This window comes from Parasteatoda tepidariorum, chromosome X1, assembly GCF_043381705.1.
Source record: "Parasteatoda tepidariorum isolate YZ-2023 chromosome X1, CAS_Ptep_4.0, whole genome shotgun sequence".
Classification (NCBI taxonomy): domain Eukaryota; kingdom Metazoa; phylum Arthropoda; class Arachnida; order Araneae; family Theridiidae; genus Parasteatoda; species Parasteatoda tepidariorum.
The window spans coordinates 29,726,341-29,746,741 of NC_092214.1; the positions used below are offsets into that span (position 1 = coordinate 29,726,341).

General features: G+C 34.3%; 2 protein-coding genes across 4 annotated transcripts in view; one reads left to right on the plus strand and one right to left on the minus strand.

The window, feature by feature from the left end:
- The window catches only part of LOC107457153 (filamin-type immunoglobulin domains fbug), a 100,057-nt gene extending 94,563 nt beyond the window's left edge, over positions 1-5,494 (minus strand). The window contains exon 1 of the mRNA XM_043043964.2: positions 4,779-5,494. Within this exon, the coding sequence (XP_042899898.1) occupies positions 4,779-5,136 (358 nt within the window). The 5' untranslated portion in view covers positions 5,137-5,494. The remainder of the gene's footprint in view (positions 1-4,778) is intronic.
- An 11,404-nt stretch (positions 5,495-16,898) lies between these two features.
- Positions 16,899-20,401, plus strand: part of LOC107457158 (DNA (cytosine-5)-methyltransferase 3B) — a 43,659-nt gene continuing 40,156 nt past the window's right edge. For 2 of the 3 annotated variants that reach the window (XM_043043966.2, XM_043043967.2), the window contains exons 1-3: positions 17,106-17,588; positions 17,864-18,016; positions 20,285-20,386. In XM_043043966.2, the coding sequence (XP_042899900.1) occupies positions 17,571-17,588; positions 17,864-18,016; positions 20,285-20,386 (273 nt within the window). In that variant the 5' untranslated portion in view covers positions 17,106-17,570. Of the gene's footprint in view, positions 17,083-17,105; positions 17,589-17,863; positions 18,017-20,284; positions 20,387-20,401 lie in introns of those variants that run through there. The other variant, XM_016075238.4, reaches the window with a different exon arrangement.

Consider the following 20,401-nt stretch of genomic DNA (forward strand, 5'->3'; position numbering starts at 1 on the left):
AACAAAAAATTATTAAAGATTTTTTTTTAAAAAAATTCAATTTTTTAACTGTTTTTAAAGAGAAAGAGAAAATTGTAAATTGTAAACACTTTAAAAAAATTGTTACTTTATAGAAAATTACTACTGACCAATGAACGTACAATTTAATTTTTATTGCAGGCCCTCATGTTAAAATTATTGGTGTCAACAAGGAAATGAATTTTTGAAAGAAAAAAATTTACACAGAGATTGCTTTTTAGCATGCCTTCATTTATTTTTATAAACTACAAATTTTCTATTATTTTAATAATGTGAGGGAATTACTTTTTGAAATATACACATAAAATAGTAAAAAAGGGCAATTTAGAAATTGTTGAGGATAAAATTCGGTTATTACATAATATTACACATTTTGATAAAATTTAACGGTGTTAGGTGAGCGCCGTTTCAAAACTCAAAGTGCCTTTTTCAGAGAGAAAGCGACCTGCCCTTTTTTACTTCTAGAGAGAACTCTGCATATAGCAGAGGTTCTTACCTCTCCTATCTATAAATTATAATCTTAAATACATGATATATTTTTTATTTTTCCCGTTTTAAAATTTAGTGATTACATTTATATTTAAGTTAGTTTATTTCCGCTTTCTTACTGTTTTTCTTTAAATAGTAATATTTTTAAAATTTCCTAAATGTTTACAAATTAGAAATTATGTTACTGTATTTAGTTTTTTTATTTTTCAAATAACCTATAAAAATTTTGAATTTTTTTTTAAAAGCAGAAAATTTTTTCTTTATTTTTATGACATTAAGACATTTATCACATTAATTTTTGTTTCTAAGTTTTAGTATTTTATTAAGTTTTAATGATCAATCTTTTTTGGTAATTTTATTGCCGTTTTTGTTACATTAAATTATACAATATATTTTAGCTAGTTATTTTATTTTAATCAATGATGTAAATGTCCACGTTATCAGGAATCTTTTGCTATCTAGCCAAGAAAATTAAAATGCTGGACTGTAAAAATCATTTGTGTTTTTGAGCAAAATAGGAAGAGGCATTTTGGAAATGTTATAGAGATGAGAATGTTTGGAAAAAGTTGTTTGGTGTAAAGTCTAGCAATTATGATGGGTGATTGAAGTCCTCCAATCTTTATCTATTAAATTTTACCTGATTATTCAAGACCATGCTGTGTGAAACAATCCATGAAAAAAATTATGAATAGGGGTGGATGATTGAAATAAAGAAATGTACTGATATTTATAATAAATATTTAGCAATGAATTCACATAATCAAGTAAGAAACTTTTGAATAAAACATGTGTATACATCTGAATAATCCAATGCGTATACATTTGAGCAATTTTGAATTTTTTGCAATAATTTGTTTTTATGTTTTGTATTTTGGCATATTGAAGAATAAAACAAAAAAAAAATATCATACCTTATTATCCAATTTTTTTATTATTATTATCAAATAAAATAATTTTAAAACATGAAAACGCAATATTTATAATTAAAGGCAAACAATACTTTGGTTTTATTTAAAAATACCTGGCATAAATGATAAGTAGATAAAAATGTAAATATAATATAGATATCTAATATTTTTATTGCTCTTCTGAAATCGCTTAGAATAGGAATTTTTTTTGTGCAATCGAATTTAAATAATAGTACACTATATAAGTAGTTTGCATTGCACTTTTATATAAAAAAAAATTAATGAATAAAATTTGTGGACTTGGACTTATTTTTAAAATTATGGATAAAATTTATTTTGCCCCGTCAGGGTTCCCACTCAAATCAACAAAAAAATTCCCTGTATGTATTATACATAATGTATTAAGAGGAACGAATTATTATGCTCTTGTATGAGCTATATTGGGCTAACTATACCAGTTTTAATTGCTGGAAAACATGCTTAAATAATGCTATAGTAAATGAAATAGTTTAATTGCTGAAATATCTTCCTTAAATATCCCATAGATTGCCCTTTGAGGGGTCACCATTTTTTAAAAGATGAAAATAAAAAACAAAATTCCCTGATTTTCCTAGTTCATAAAGAAAAACTCAAAATTCCTTGCATTTCGCTGTCAATTTGGGTGGTTTTTAAATTCTCTGAAACTTTCAGGGTTTGCCAGTTCACCTTGTGGATTGGCAATCCTGCCCATAAATATTTATTATAAATATCCTCAATTTATGGGGGGAGGGAAATATTGCTGCTTGCACTTAAAGATCCACGCGAACCCTCTCTGAAAACAAATAAGTTTAACTGCTTTACTTAAATATATGAATATGCTTACCTTTGTCAGATTAAGCACTGACTTTTAAAAAGATTAGATGACAAAACATCTTTAAATTTCAATGATAGTGCATTATACTTAATTTTTATATTTTTTGCTCAAAAATTTATTTTTCAATGACTCAATTAACCAGTGCTTTTCGTAAGCATTTTTAGATGGGGGAGCTGCCCTCCTTGCCCTTTGTGTGAAAATAGGTCTGTATTCCTTAAATTCCTTTTTATTAGATTTTTTCAGGAAAAAGCTGTTTTCTTAATTACCAGTTTTAAAGAAAAGTCCACTTCCGATTTATTTATTTATTGATAATCATTTAACCTTAATTTTTAATTTCATCCCTTCATTTTAGAAGATTTTTTTTCTTATTTTGTCTAGTTAAAATTTTCATGATATAAAAAAAGAGCTTTCAAATTGCTATCAATTAATCCTTTTTTTAGTTGACTTTTTTTTTCTAAGAAAATTTATACATAGATTTTCTTTTATTCTTTCAATAGCTTCACATTTTTCTGCTACTTTGATATACTAAGTGAGACTTACTTTGTGAAATATACACCTAAAATAGAATAATCAGGTTATTTAAAAATTGAGGGTCAAATTCATTTGTTACACAATATAACAAATTTTGATACATTTTAAAGGAAATAAGCGAGCCTTTTTTAAACTCAAAAGTGCCCTTTTCTAATCCTACGGAGAACTCTGAATTCACTTAAATTTTGTGATATGTTAAAAAACTAATCAGCAAATTATAATACTTTGGTGTTGTTAGATTAAATAAATTTAATTACTGCTCCCTTGAACCAGTAACTGAAAGATTCCACTAAACTCTAAACTCAGCGGCGCGACAGCCCTTGAGGGCCAAGGCCTACTGTGCCCATCTCAGTTTTCTTGACCTTGGGCTCTGGGGTGCTGGAGCAGGTGGTCAGCCGAACGTGGAACCCTCAGTGTTTAGTTCCCAAGCAATGCTTGGTAATCATTTATCGACCCACTGAAGGGATGAAAGGCTGAGTCAACCTTGCCCGGCCCAAGGATCGAACCAGGGACCTGTGGCACGACAGCGTGAAGCGCTACCGCTCAGCCACCGGGCGTCGAAAGATTCCACTAGACTACTCAATTTTACTGGTTTGTTCCCAAGTCCTTATAGATTTTAAGAAAATTACTTTAAAAAAATTATGAAACAAAATTAACATCAAAGCTTGAAATTAATGATGGTTCAAGACTACTAAAGTTTGATTCAAATCACCATGAATTAATTATCACTTATGAGTAGTTGTCTGAACCAACAATCAATGTAATGGGATATTAAAATGCATGCTCTTTTGATTTTATGCTTTGGCTTGTCACAAAACAACCTATTTCCATCATAATTGAGAGATTTCAAATTCTTTGCATTAAAATTTTACTCTTAAATCAAATTTGTTTGTTCTTTTTTCTGTTTTCTTTGTAATGTAATAGAGACATGTAAATGGATCAATGAAAATGGGTATAGGACTAATCCTTTAAACCAGTGACTAAATTTTCTTATTTTTTACCGCTTTAATATGACTAATACAATATTTAGTCTTTTGCGAATAATTTTGAAGAAGAAAAAAAAGAAAACTTTATATATATTGAAGTTTTATTATATTATAATAAATAGGTTTTGAAGCAAATTTATTACAAGTAAAGCACAATATAATATTTATTATTTAAAGTTAAAAAAAATTTATTAAGGTGCTAATTTTCGAAAATTATAAGTTATTTCTAATGTTTGTTGTTGTTGTAGTTCATTTACATCGCACTAGAGCTGCACAATGGGCTATTGGCGAGAGTCTGGGAAACATCCGAGGATGATCCGAAGACATGCCATCACAATTTTGATCCTCTGCAGAGGGGATGGCATGCCCGCTTTGGTAGCCCGACGACCTGCACGCGGAGTCCAGCTCTAATGTTTACGATTACGATAAAGTAAGGTTATTTTGAGACACACAATAACATATCATCCCTTTACACCAGATTGATAGAGATTGGTTGTTAGTCCAAGAAACTTCTAATTATTGGTTTATGGCTATATGGGTAAAATTTTAATTGTCCAAAAGCATCATGGTTTATTTTATACTGCTACTTAGCAGTGTGTCTATAATTTTCAATACTGATACAACCTTAACTTTTCTTTTTATAGATGCATAGGAATTTCAGATAATCCTAAGTTTTAACAATCCTGGGTTTGCTACAGAAAATATTGCCAGTTCTGAATAGTATGGTTCAACTTTAAATTTTTTATGAACTATGTATAAAGGATAATTCAAGTAAATTACATAATTTAAAAAATAATTCATATATACTTAATGTATATTAAGCAATTTGCTAATAATAAATTACAATCATACTATAGAATGAAAAATATTTGACACAAAGAAAAACAACACACAATTTTTTAAAATGCATTTTGCAGATGAAAATCTTATTTTTCTAAAGCATGACAAATGGTTTTTATTTGTTTTTAAGAACAGAATATAATTGCTACTTACCAATATTTACAAGTTTTATATTATCGGATGCCATTGCTTGGAGTGCTGTTTGAACATTTTCCAAACACTGATGTTGATTCAAAGGTTTCCTAATTTTTTTCAATTTTCTCTTTTGCAAAACTTCGATGAGAGCAATTAATTTCAAGCCATCACTCATATCTGTCTGAAGATTATCTATCACCATGCCTAAGGGTCTTATTTGTTCATTAACCCAATTTTTAAAAGTTTTTTCTTGAATTTCAACCCAAATATATTCATCTCCTTTAATGTGCATCGCACGAGCAGCATGTCCTTCCGGAGATCGAGCTTTTAAACCTATGTGACTCATTCCTAATTCACTTAATTCCTCAGAATCCATATCATAAAATTCTCAAGTAACTTAATGTTTTGAAACACAACTGTTAACTTGACATACCTCACGGTAATCACAATATATTTTTCCAAACAAGAACAAACATAATTTTATAATTTTTTCAATCACAGATTGTTTCGCTTGGAATTATTGATATCCACATGCATATATATAAATCACATTCATTAAAACCAAAAGTGTAACATTCTAAACCGGCAATAATCCAACACGTCTGTCACAAGAACAGCACAAGCAAAGTTTGACATCAAACTAACAACACAGACACGTTTACAACAAACTTCACCCATGGCAACGCTATGAGTCAACTTAGTGCTTCGTACTCACTTTCCAGATTGTTTCATACACAAACTTTCTTGTTGCCATCTCAAATCAAAATAAAGTAAAGTCTCAGTGCAAGCGATTAAAGCACTTTGTCGTCGAAGAAGAATGGGAACCAGATAAATGAAATACAGTCATTAAAAAAAAATAGCTGAGCAACATGAGCCCTTCATAAAAAAAAACTCCAAGATCAAAACGATCCACTCAACAGTGCTTTTGAAACCCCCATCATTGGAAAAATTCTCACTATACCTAAATGCCCCACGCACATGCGGGTTCCCATTGCATTTGCGGGAGTACCCAGTAATTTATTCTTCTGAATCCCTTGTGCAAGTTTGAAAATTGAAACAAATATTTTCCCATGTGGCCGGGGGCTCCAGTGAATTAAATGTTTTATTTTGTTTGGCAGTAATACATTATTGAAAAATTAATTAAACTGAAGAATTGTAATCCACGCTGTCAACACGTAGCTTGAAAAATGTCAAGCGTTCAGTTTATCAAAAAAAAAAAAAATTCCCACCAGTGATCCATCAATGAAAAATTAATTAAACTGAAAAATTGTAATCTGAACACTATCAATATTGTCAATTTTCAAGCATTTAGTAAATTTTTCTAACGAAAGACTTGTTTTTGTCATTTTTTAAACATGGATGCGCAAAAAATTTTTAAAAAATTGCAAGAATACTAACAAACAAACAGTGTATGACGTAACATCCTGCCCAAACAATATATAAAGAGCTCCGGTTCTGAGCCAAAGCATCCAGTCTTTTGAGAAGCATTACAGCAAGCCTGTCTGAATTATTGGATTTTGTAATGTCTTCCTCCTCTGAAGAAAAAGGAAAATTGACTGACAAGGACATTGTGGTAGCTGCATTTCATTCATCTCCAACTCCATCACTAAACACCATGTGTGAACCTCTGCTGAAACCCATTTCTCCATTGCCTCCTTCGCCCACGGAGCAATTGTTTGAACTCAACTCTCCTCTATCATCACCTCGTGCCAAATCTCCAGCGCCTGTGAGACCCAAGCCTCACTCTATCGCCATGGTGGCTCCTCAACGAGTCAAGCCCCATAGAATTCTTACGGTTTCAGCCCAAGATTATAGGAGCCGACTGAAACGCAAATTGGCTCGAAACGCATCAGTCAAACGATTCTTCGTGAATTCCAAAGATGATTGTCCCAGGAAACGTTCAAAGGATTCCAGTTTTAGTCTTCCATCCAGCAAACTTGCTCCATCCAGTACTCCTGTTCCATTCAGTAGAACTGCTCCGAGCAGAAAAGCTCCAAGCTCGCATAAACCTACTCCAAGCAAACCTATTCCAAGCAGCAAACCTTCGAGTAACAGCTCCAGCAAACGAATTATATTGACAAAGGCCACTCCAGCAAAACTTTATGTTTGAATGATTATGAACAATCCAGCAAAGCCTCAAGTGGGGCTACATGTATTCCAAGCTACAGAGACTGCCGATCATACATTTCAAGGCCAAAAAAAACTTTAATTCTACCCACAACCATGCCTTTGCTGTTGTTCTCCTGAGATCCGATGAATACACCACCAGGAGTGGTTTCATTTACCATTGAATGGATGGACCCATTTGACTGGAAGTGTTGCTGGAACAGTTATTCCCGATGAAGGTGGCCTTTAAGATTTTGACAGTTGCCATCGCCAAGAGAAAGTGGAAAGACGTCACAGAACGTTTGCCGGAATACCATCTGGCTAAAGAAGTTGAAACTGTGATTTTAAAACCTGCTAAACCCTCGGGATGATGTATTTTTTGTTCCCGTGAGGATTGTCACAGGTGGGTTGCTGTCACTGAAGGCATCTCGCGATTTTTCCATTTGCCCATGGAACCCATCTATCATGTGTTGTAGCTCATTTTGAAATTTTTTAGTAAATAGTCATTTTTGTAGTTTTAGTATGGATGGTGTTTTCTACACTAGGTAACGCTGCAAGCTCGGCACCGCCTAAATTTCCGGGTTACTGTTTCCGTTGTATTTTAAAGCCATTTGGCATCATTGTGTTTTGAGATTCTTGCAAACAATGCATTTGATTACTTATTACATGTGCTTACAATGCTAAAAGTGTTAACACTAAAGTAAGATGGTGCACAGCTTGCACTAAGAACAAACAGTAATAAACTTATGGAACGAGGCCAAATCAAGACTGCCAAAAAAGCGAGTTTTTCAAAATCTAGCAACCATGTCATCTTTTTTAACAATATATCTCTAAATAACTAAAGCAAATTTTCACTTCAAACTCACCAGAATTACATAATAACATTAATATCTTATGAAATACGGCAGATTTGAGCTCAGAAATTATCTAATTTATTTCTTTTAATGAAAACAAAATTATCCGTTTGAAAATATCGCCTGGCAGAATAACATGTAGTAAGCAGCTGCAAACTTTCTAACCGGAACTAGAGCAGGCATACAGCTTGAAATTGTTATTGTTTACATTTCTACTGAATGCACCATCCATATAATGTTGTTGCATGCAATAAATGTTGTTTTGAAAAAATTTTTTATTTATTTCGCAATGTTTTTTTTTAAAAAAATGGACGGGTCCTATTTTTTAAGACACTCGTAGTGCCAACATTGAATAATTTCAATTCTTCAACTCGTTGTGTTTCAACTCGAAATTTTTTTTTCGCATTCAACTGACTCTTGACAACTGGCTCTCGACAAGTGAAACAAAAAGATTCAATGTTTTCAGCTCGAGTGTTTTGAAAACATTAGGGGAGAAATGGGATTGGTCTCCAATTAGGTTTACCTATCACATTTTTTGATTGACATTTTATTTTGACATTTAATCTAAATCAACTGCCAGCACATTGGGCAGGTGTTATGTAAAATATTACAAATCCTCAGGCCTTCAACGTGAAGCAAGTGACCACATGGAGTGCGTGAAGGTTTTGAGAGCATTTCCTCTAAGTCAGTGTTTCCCAAACTTATTACTTTTATGCACCCTTTCGAAATTTTTCGTAACGCTGCGTACCACTAATAAAAAAATGAATGTATTTTCTACTATGAAAAATTGCACAAAAGTTAAAAATCACAGCTGGCTGTTGACACCACTAATTATTAACTGTTAATTCTGCAAAAAATAGTCAATAGAAACATACGTAATCGTAAATTTTCATGGCTAGCTTTGTTTTTAAATAAAAAATTTTGAAATTTTCGTTTGTTACAAGACATTTCGCATAAGAACGCGTACCCCAGCTAAACTGTTCCCGTACCCCTGGGGATACGCATACCACACTTTGGGAAACACTGCTCTGAGCAGACGGAGCAGGTTTCTGTCACCTGGAAGAACAAATTGTCCATTGGTAGAGAATAGATGATGCCCCAGATCTTAAGAGCCACCTTGATGATAAGCTCATTAGACAAAGTCATCAAAATACCAATGCTTGATGACTTTTCGAAGTCATTTCAAGCCGCAACACTTCCAGATACGGTATACAGATGATCCGAAAATTTCCTGATCTCCCATTTCAAACTTTATAAACAAATCTAAGCCACGTTCATTTATTCGATATCCTTCCGGATCCAATTCCTGCTGCAAGGGCATATCGAAATTCAAATCGATGACGTCGGGCTCTCCCATTACCTTTACCTGGAAGTTTGTGCCATGGCAGCTGATCATCATCCAAGTATTGGAGGTGAGAAAAAATGAACTGTCTCAGCTTGTCCGACATATTCTCTGACTAAATGTTAAATGATACAGCTATTCTGGATTTTGGGTCCTTTTATACTGTCAGAAAAATACAACGGGTTCTACAAAATGTAACTGCAGGGACTGGACGTCAGACCGAATGAACTCTTCTAGTACACCATGTAGTCTACAAAACTATTTGAAGGGCCTGACGTCAGACAGAATGGAATGTTCTTGAACACCACGGGGTCTACTAATGGAACTGCAAGGCCTGACGTTAGACAAAATGGAACGTTCTAGAGCACCACATCATCGACAAATGTAATTGCAGGGCATGACGACATGCGATAAAATATTTTGCTGACCTGAAAGTGATGTTCTCAATTTGGAAATTATCACCTGATGCACTTCTGATGAAATGACCTCAATATCCTGTTGCATGTTGACCAGATTTATTTTAATCTCGGAGACTCTCACATATTGTGATTTTGTAAGCATTTTCCATACTCTGCTGACTGCAATCACATGCTTGAGCTCATACTACACGCGAGTTGAGAAAAAAGTAGCGAATTTGAATAACACATGATCATCAAGAATCTCGGGCTGGGATAATTTTTCAGGAGTTGGAGTCAACAAGAGCCAACGCTCCTTATAAGCCATGAATGAAAAAAAAAATTTTTTTTGCGTGTTGTGTTAATGTGCTGTTGCTGTTCCTTGGGTCTAGACAAGTTTCAAACAAACAAATATGAAAAGCGATTTAACATGAAGCTTATGGAGACTGGATTTTTTAAGCACTTTTCTATAAGAGTAATGTTAAAGCAAACCATCGTGAATCGAGTCTAGAAAATGTTATAGGGACCACACTGCACATCAAAGCAACACGCAAAAAAAAATTATTTTTTAGAGTGTTGTGTTGATGAAGATCTTTTTCCTGAAGATTTTCTGAGCTCACACCAACCAAAATTTTTTTCCAAGCTCGAGTAATTGTTGTAATGTTGTTTGATGAGCTACTTGCTTGGCGAGTGTTTGAATTATTCTTATAAAGGTTTTTACAAATGCTTTGGAGATCTGGAAGCAACTCTTCTACAACGGAGATGAAATGAATTGCATGATGACACGTCCAGGGTGAACTACCTATCCTCAGTGTACCTCACAAAATCAAGCATTCGGAAAAGCTCTCAGAGTTTTGTTTTAGTGTAGAGCAGATCATATAAAGTGATAAAATTGCATTACTCCAAAGCTAACTTTTCATTTGTTGTAAAAAAGTGGGGGCAGCCTCCGTGGAAGCCATCCCCATTTTTCTACCCCTTATTGTTAGGAAAAACGATGGAAAAGCCTTAAAAATCGCATTCATTTCCCGATCAATTGCGAAACACCATCACTTTGCAGTTGGCGCAATTACTGTCCAAGTTGAGGTGATGTTGATCACAAGCCCAATATCTGCGGTGCCAAGTCTGTATGAGATCTGATCGTGGACAACCCCACCTTTCAATGTTCACGTGAGGGATGCGTAACTTTTTTAAAATCGGTATTTCGCTATGGCCTCCCTTCACAGCCAAGGCATTTCTTCCTGCCCGGTTGTTTAATTGCATGTATGTATCCAAAATTGTCTCTTCAAAACACCTTTGTGATGGAGTATTTTCCAATGATTTGGGAGAAAGGCATAATCTATAAACGTAATTAATTACATACTCCACACTTTTCACGTCTCTTATGGTCACCTAGAGATCCACTTGAAATATAAAGTGGATGGGTTTTAGCATATTCATCGAAACAGCGGCATCTCACTCGTCTGGAACTGGCCGTTTATAAGGTATCCGTGGAGTTTCAGCATTCCACCAACAAATTTTGACATGAGAGGCTTCTGGAAAACGTTAGAGTTTCAAGCAACGATATGCTGTGCCTCTGAACGACTGCTTCTTATATACTACTCGAGCCAGAAATTGCATGGCGCTGTGGTCAGATGATTCAGTATTTCTGGAACGTTCCTGAGAGTCGCATGATGTCATGTTTGGATCTTGTGACCATGTGATCAATCGAATACATCATCAAGACGCGAGATAATTTCTGGCATGTATGTCAACATAAAACTTTTGAACATGCATCTCGGTGAAAACATTTCTTGAGCTGAAGAACATTTAAATATAAAACATTAACATCAAGAAGTATAAAAGGAGCAGTCCCGGATTGGAAATTTTTTTTAAGGAGCTGAGACCAGTAAGAACCAACGCGCTGCATATAAACCATCACTGTAATAAAATTTACAGTGGCTTGCTGCATGTTACTTTTGTCTCGGGCACCAAAAAATATTCTGAACTCTCATCAACCAAAGTTTTTTGAGTTGAGTTGCTGAGTTATTCTGAAATTTTGTTTTCTTGTTTCAACTAATTCTTTCTGCGCTGGTTGATACAATTACTTTTTAAATTTTGGATGTCATTTCGAATCTCCACTGTTACAATTTATCAGTCTATTACCGCACATTTGCAAATTTTACAACTGAAAAAATGATTTTTTTTCCAAGTTTCGTGCCAGATGTGTCATAAAAAATGGTACAGGTCCCATATGAGGTACTTGCTCCTGTTTTTTCAATCTTTTAAAAAGTGTGTATTGCAAAAATTACAATAAAAACAAACAATACTTAAACTCTACAAACATTTATTGAATCTCTCTCATACACAAATTTGCGATCTTTTCATATTCCATTGCACATTATCGTTTATTGTCACTTACGATTGGTTTCTCAACGGTCAAGTCCAGCGGAAAACTGTTTTGCAATTCCTTCATCATTGCGTCCAACTGTGCCGTTTCCACCTCCACATCCATAAATGAAAACGGATCCTGTTGAATTTAGTCAGCATCTGATATAATAGATCAGTTTGGTGCACGAGATATAGTTGATTTGTATTGTCCGTAAGCACAGACATATAATATTCCTGCTGCTCTACCTCTGGAGTCTGGACTGGGTTTGGTTGATCAGACACCTCTGGAGTTACTACCTATGGTTGCTCAATCACAACCTCTGGAGTTTCGACTTGTGGAACTGCATCAGGCTGTCGAAATTCAAACACCTCTGGAGTTCTGAATTGAGGCTGTTGAAATTAAGTCTCTCGTGACACTGCACCTGGATGTCGAAATTCATGCACCTCTGGAGATTCGGCTAGCGGCACTGCACATGTATGTCGAAATTAAGTCACTTGTATGGCATTACACGAGTCTCGAAGAGACCTGGCTTTTTGAACGGTGGCTCTTCTGTTTGCTGAACCAAATATACTGGCATGTGATCATGTGTGGGTGGTGGCAAAAGGAGGAAGAGACCACCAATTGACTGGTATCAAACACAGACTTTTGCATTTTGAAACTGGAAAAGGCATGAGAGTGAATAAACACGTAAAGGAACGTCCATGTTATGGAAAAGAGCATTCGGAACAAGGCAGAAAGCTCTCGATCCAAACAGCTTTCTTCACTAAACATGGGTAACGAACCAGCGTCTTTCAACTCTTGAAAATCACCTGGGTAGTCATCATAAAAACAAATATGTTTCATTTCTTCCACAGTGTCAATGGTTAAGTAGACGATAAAGATCAAGTAGTAAGTAAAGGACAGTAGATGCAGCACTTGTGTAGTCGTCAGTGTGGCTATAACGTTTTTTTCGATAATGCTTTCGTAATTGGGTAAAACTTTATCAGCTGCTGAATTTGAAAATTTGTATCTTTCACAAAAAAAATGCATTCAGTCTTTTCATCTGAACTATGTTTGTGTGGGGAAAGAGTCTTCCGATACTCATCCAATGTCAAATTTTCATAGCAAAATGGACAATGGATAATTTTATCCTTCCAATACTTGTATGACCAATACAATCTCCTTCCCAAAGGTGCTTTCGGTCCCATTTTCCCGATACTACCATTACACAGAAAATATAACAGATTTTAGATGACACGAAAACAAACACCATGCATCTCGGAGCATCGCAATGTTTTTCAGTATATATATATATATANATATATACACATTTAATTTTTTCTTAATTTTCCTTTTTTTTTTTTTGCAGAGATGGTTTATATTCAGTTCGTTGGTTCTTGCTGGCCGCAGTTCCTTAAAACATTTCCAAACGAGAAATTCTTGATGTTCTTCAGCTCAAAAAATTATTCCAGCCCGAGATACATGTCAGAAATTGTCTCGGGTCTTGATGATGTATTTTAGTGATCACGTGGTCCCCAGATCCAAACATGACATCATGCGACTTTTAGGAACCTTGTAGAAAGACCGAGTCATCTGACCACAGCGTCACGCAATTTCCGGCTTTGGAAGTATAAAAATAGCAGTTGTTCAGAGGCACAGGATATCGTTTCTCGAAGCTCTAACGTTTTCTAGAAACCTCTGAGTCAAGTCAGACTTTGTGGGTGGAGGGATGAAGCTCCACGGATACCGTGTAAATGGTCAGTTCCAAACAAGGAAGATGGCCGTCATTTCGATGGATATGCTAAAACCCATCCATGTTATATTTCAAGTGGATCCCTAGGTGACCATAAGAGACGTGAAAAGTGCAGAATATCTATTTAAGTACGGTCATGGACTATGCCTTTTTTCCAAAACCATCGAAAAAGGCTCCTTCACAAAGGTGTGAGGAAGAAATAATTTTGGATACATGCATGCAATTAAACAACCGTGCTGGAAGAAATGCCTTGACTCTGAAAGGAGGCTATAACGAAATACTGATTTTAAAAAAGTTACGCGTCCCAATGTCGACATTGAGAGATAGTGTTGCCCACGCTTAACATTCGAATTGAATAGTATTATGAATCTCCTTATACTTTTATATAGAAATTAAAATCTCTAAATTAATTTATTAAGTATGATTGTAAAACCATTAAGCTCAGTTTGAATTTATTATATGAGATTTTAAAATGTATAAAAATATTATTGTAAAATTATGTTTGTTTTTTGAAAAAGTTTTTATCATATCCTAGAGGACGGTATTGTTTTATAAGGGAATCTGATTTCCTTGTTGATTTTTTGTTCAACTGAAACTTCTTTTACATTTTTCCTGCGGCACTTTCATAAGTGCACTGTGGTGACAAACAAATAATTTCCTACAATTAGTTAGTAAAAAAATATTTGCAATCCAATAGAAGTACTAGTATTAAAGATAGATATTTTCGTAAATTTATTATTCCATTACTCATGGTACAACGGACAATTCGTAATCATTCACTTTGATTTTGATGGGAATTATGCATCAAAAATCAATAAAATAAACATCTTATACGACAATTGCTTAATTTCTTAGATGTCAAATAATAATTTTTTGGTTGTATAAAACATTTAACAAATAAAAAACATTAAAAATAAGTTATAAGTAAGTAGGCATAATACAGATCTTTCAGTTTCATTTCATTAAAATAGATGGCGCCACTAATAATAATGTTAAATTTAAAACTCAATTTTAAATAGATTTTAGTAACCCACAATAAATAAATAAAATATTAATTTAATTCGATAAACAAGAATTTAATTCAATAAATATCAAGTTAAAACTATTGAGTTTTCATTTCATAGTGGATATAATAGTAGAGCAAGGCAATTGAGCTTCGATTTCAATGATGTTCAATAAATTAGAGTTATATTAGCTTCCTAAGAATTCATGCATATGATAATCGTAAATTTAACGAAAAAGCATTTCCCATAAAAATTAAATACAAATTTTTTCTTAAAATAACTAAACGAGTTACTTATCAATAAACAAATCTTTCTCCTTGAGATTTGGAAGTTCTAGAATTCCATTTCGTATTTGTTCTCTAAATTCCTTTACCCACCTGTTGCAATCTTCTAAATTTAGAATATTGCTTCTAAGGGTAATAATATTTGATGAAATAGTTTCTATTTCATTTTTAAATGAAGAAGAAAGTTTCTCAGGCGAAAAAACTGACATTTCAAGTTTGTTGTCGTTGTTGACTTACGTCGCACCAGAGCTGCACAATGAGCTATAGGTGACGGTCTGGGAAGCATCCCTGTGGATGATCCGAAGACATGTCATCATGATTTTGATCCTCTGCAGAGGGGATGGCACCCCCGCTTTGGTAGCCCGACGACCGGCATGCGAAGTCGAGCACTTTACGGTAGAACAGTTTAACGAGGGCCAATACCGCGTACCCTCGGTTCCTAAACAGACTAATTTAAGTGGTCCCTCTCCCGCACACTGACCACAGCCAGTGATGCTTGACTTCGGTGATCTGCTGGGAACCGTGTCTTAACGATCACTCCACTGCGGGACATTTCAAGTTTGAAAAACAAAAGCTGGAGTACAGAAATCGCTCAATGCTGAAAATAACTAGCATGCGGAATGAAATTGGCGATCGAAATGGGCTGCAGGTGGCGTAGAGCAAAACTTTCTACCTATGGCAACACTTCGCAGGCTTTCCCCACTAGCGTGTGGAGAGTCAAGGAGGATTGTTGTTGTTGTAGTTCATTTACGTCGCACTGGAGCTGCACAAAGGGGTATTGGCGACAGTCTGGGAAACATCCCTGAGGATGATCCGAAGACATGCCATCACAATTTTGATCCTCTGCGGAGGGGATGGCACCCCCGCATCGGTAGCCCAACGACCTGCACGTGAAGTCGAGCACTTTACGGTTGAACAGTTTAACGAGGATCAATACCGCACATCCTCGGCCCCTACGCAGACTGATCCAACTGGACACCCACCAGCACACTGACCGTAGCCAGTGATGCTTGACTTCGGTAATCTGTTGGAAACCGTGTCTTAACGATCAGTTCACTGCGGGACGAATCATAGAGGAAGGAAGTACGTTAGTTTCTCTCTTGATTTTCATATAGATTAAAATCTTTTAAGTTGGAAAACTATATGGGACTGAAAATTACTTTAAACATAGTTCTAAGGAAAAGCATCACGTAAATTTAAAAAAATATTTTCATTAAATAAAAAGGAAAAATATTAAGAAAAGGGGAAACCGGTCTCTCCCCAGATGGCGTATTTGAGCGTTGCGATCGCCTATAGCCCTACGTCACAGAAGGCGCTGACGAGAAGTCCAATCTCCGCTCTCAAAATCTCTTGGGGGATACTATAGATGTAAAAAGAGTTTAAATAATGCCACGTGGCCGAGCGGTTAACATACCTGACTGCGAAACCAGTCGCTGAGGGTTTGAATCCCGCTCTGGGTATGGATGTTTCTCTCTCTGTGTTGGCCTCTGTTGTGTGAATGTGGTCCACCATATGAACGGGTATCTGTGGCAGTGTGGCGTGGCTAATGTTGCTCGCCTCCGTGACTTAGATTCACAGGTGCCTATTGGGTAACGTTAAATGAGCAACACTTCTAGCATTTTCTGAGGTGAAGAACGAATGTTCAGTATTCGCGATCGCAACACTCGAATACGCCATCTGGGGAGAAACCGGTTTCATGCTTTTAGCCCTTCTCCCTTCCCTCTCCTCCTCTTTTCAGTTGTATAGGAATGTACTACGATAATTTCCCTTTTCTTAATATTTTTCCTTTTTATGTAATAAAATAATTTTTTAAAATTTCTATGATACTTTTCTTTAGAACTAAGTTTAATGTAGTTTTCAGTTCCATATAGTTTTTTAAGTTAAAAGATTTTAATCTATGTGAAAATCAAGAGAGAAACTAACGTACTTCCTTCCTCTATGACTTTCCACAGGCTAATGGGGAAAGCATGTGAAGTGTTGCCATAGGAAAAGAGTTCTGCTCTACGCCACCTGCAGCCCATTTTGATCGCCAATAATTGGAAAAAAAGAGAAGCATAAAAAATATACAGTGTAAACAGGCCTTAAATACTGCAATATACAAAAGCTGTAAGCATACTGCAATAAGTTCGTCACCATTCCAATCCAATCAAATGCCATAAAATCGCCGGCAGTCTTTGACAAGTTTCGTTTTATTCTCTACAGTCTCTTTGTTTTCTTTGCTACGCTTAATTATGCCAGTAAGTAATATTTGTCAGGAAAACGTTTGAAAATATTTCTAACAAAGCTGCTGTAATTTTTTTAAAGTTTATTTTAAAAGACTTCAAGCTTAAATTCTGAAAATAGACAATTAAATGAATAAAACAATCTATAAACAATTAAATGAATAAAACTAGGCCTACAATAATGAATGATCCTAGTACGCCATGGATGATAGTTATAATTACATAAGGGAAGATTTACCAAAGCATTGCTGAATTTTAGAGACTGACCATTGGACAATGAGACATTAGAGAAACGAAAAAACATCACTAGAGGAGATCAACTCGAATCGTATTACTCATAGCCACGCCATGATAAATCACAACATATTTTATTTTTACAACTTGAAAACCCATTGGCGAAGATAGTCTGAGTTAGCGGGCATAATCCCCTTACATAACAAAATTTATGCTCACATAAATGCACATATTGCTCTGGATGAAGTAATGATAAAAAAAAATTAATTATGAATGCTTATTCAAAAGTAAATATCGTTGAAATGTAAATATAGTGTTACATTTTATGGTTATCTAAAGATATTCATTTGCTAACAGCTTTACTTCATAAATTAATGTTATATAGGACTGAAGTGAAAACTTTCTTAGAGAAATTTCAGATTTTTTTTGAATGTTACTTAGAACTCTTTTTTTTTTTTTTTAACTATGCTCTTCATGTGTGGTTCAATCAAAGTTATAAAACTTCTCATTAGTTTTTTGAAAAACAGTTTTGTAATGTAATTTGATTATGCGTTTCTTTCAGAATTGGATGAGAGGTGATATTGTGTGGGCGAAAATGGGTGGTTTTCCTTGGTGGCCTGCTATTGTAATAGATCCTAAAGACTGTGGTAGAGATGATGATAACAACGAAGAAAAGTTATGGTTATTCTGGTTTGGTGATTACAAGGTGTCTCAGGTACTATTTGTTTATTTTTCTGAATACTGGGAAGATTTCTATAACAATACCTGTGCCAAAAATATTCTCCAAGTTCTGGAGAATTTAGCCTTGATTCCTACTCACAAAGGGGTGCCAAATGGTCCACAAAACAAAAAATTGCTGTTTAATTTTTATTATAATTGATTTCTGGAAAATATATTTTAAATGTAGTGCCTGTGTAATATAATAAATGTTAATTCATAAATAAAAAAGGACACTAATAGTCTAAATCAAACTGTAATAATATATTCATAATAGAAATGGCACGTCTTTTCAACTGGCAGGGCTGACTCGATCTGTGTCTATCAGCACTTCCTTATGGCATCTACGCTGTGTGGTTGCATAAATTATCTCATAATATGTTATAATAAATATTTGCAGTGTACAAAGTACAAACATTCTTTCTTTTAGGACACTATTTATTTTTATCTCTATAAACGCAATGTAGCTTACGCTTGTTATTTTAAAACAATAACACTCTAAAGTACTTATATGTACAGTCACAGAAAAAAGTGTCCGGAAAATAACAACTAAAGGATTGTCTATTTTTTAATATAGATACTTCTCAGACACACAACAAATACGGCGTTTTGTTGTTTCTAGGAAAGGATTTGTTGTGAGGCCGTATTTGTTGTGAGCCTGAGAATTATCTGTTTTTTTAAAAAAAAGATTCTTTATTTGTTACTTTCCGGATACAATTTTCCGTGACACTTGCGACAGGTTGTGGAAGTCTGCAACAAATTAGTGAAATACCCGAAGTAGTAACGTTTCAGTTATTTTGAGTGTGTATTTTTCAGTTTTGCGTCCTTGTCATCGCTCTCTGCTTAGAATAAAAATGAAATGTTATATGTTATAACTTTAATGTCAGCTTAAATTATAGTGTATATTTCACTGTGTTACTACCTTTCAAGTTCAAGGCATTCTGGGTAAGTAATAAAACAAATAAGATTACTTATTACATTTACTCGACAATTCTATTATTCAGTGAATAGAGTATGAAAAAATTTGTTGTTCTCATATTTGTCACCACATATTCAAAATGAATTCATTCATCTTCTAGCATCTACAGTTCGAAATCAATTAATAAACGATGTCAAAAGAAATAAATATTATGAACTTTTGTTTGATTAAACTTCTGATATCTCTCATCGAGAACAAATGTCCCAAGTCGTTAGGTATGTAGATGTTGATTTTATCAATAAAAAAGTTTCCATCAAAGAATCTTTCTTTGGGTTTTATTGAAATGCATGCTAAAGATGCAGCCTCTATTGGAAATACAATTTTAGAGAAATTAAATTTCAATGAAATTTCATTAACAAACTGCAGATCACAGTGTTACAATAATGCTGCCGTGATGGCAAGTCACACATCTGAAACGCGATGCAGCTCCAGAATACAAGCGGTTAGTGTTGTTGTCTATGGGCTAGAGAATATAGGAAAAATTAGCAGAGGACACTACCACTACAAGTGACACCAGAAGTGAAGCTACAATTCTGTTGCAAAATATACTAACTTTTAGTTTCATAACTTTAGTTCAATTCTGGTAGGAAATCTTAAGGAGGATTGATCGTGTGCAGCTCAGATTATAAGATCCTAGAATGAATTTTAGAGAAGTGTTCCATGATCTTGAATCATTAGCGACTGAACTAGCCGAAATTCGAGACAAGCACTGTGAAGAGGCAATAGAAAAAGCAGAGTCTCTTTGTGAAAAATGGGATATGGATACAACAATACGTGCCTGGAGAATTGGCTAGAGATGGTGATCTTCGCGACTGCTTGATTCGTCCTAGATAGTTTCAATGCCTCATCATTTTTTTCCGCATCTTTTACATCATTTTGTTCAGCTGTGCAATTATAAATATGTCTAATTCATTACCACAATTTCAAATATCCTTTTTTTGATAAAATCTGACTTTTCCCCTCTTCATCTTAACTATCATTCCTTTTAACTTAATCTCCGTGCTTAAAAGTGTGATGTCTGATTATTTTCAATTGCTACCAAACTTTGTGATGAAAGCTTGGCAGTAATTGAAAATGATGTTATTTACCAAAAATAGCCTGTACAAAAAAAAAAAAAAAAAAAAAAAAAAAAAAAAAAAAAAAAAAAANAAAAAAAAAAAAAAAAAATCTCTGTTCCAAAGAGTGTCATTCATGCAAATTCAAAAGTATTTGTGTTTTACTCTTATGTTGATTTCTTCATGGATAACTATTAATGATTATTATACAATATTAATTATTGTTTTACAGATGCCCCTAGATAAAATTAATGATTTTAAAGAAGAGTATGACACACATTTTCTGAATGGAAAAGGAAAAAATTTTAACCGTGCTGTTCAAGAAGCATTAACTGTAAGTTTATTGTTA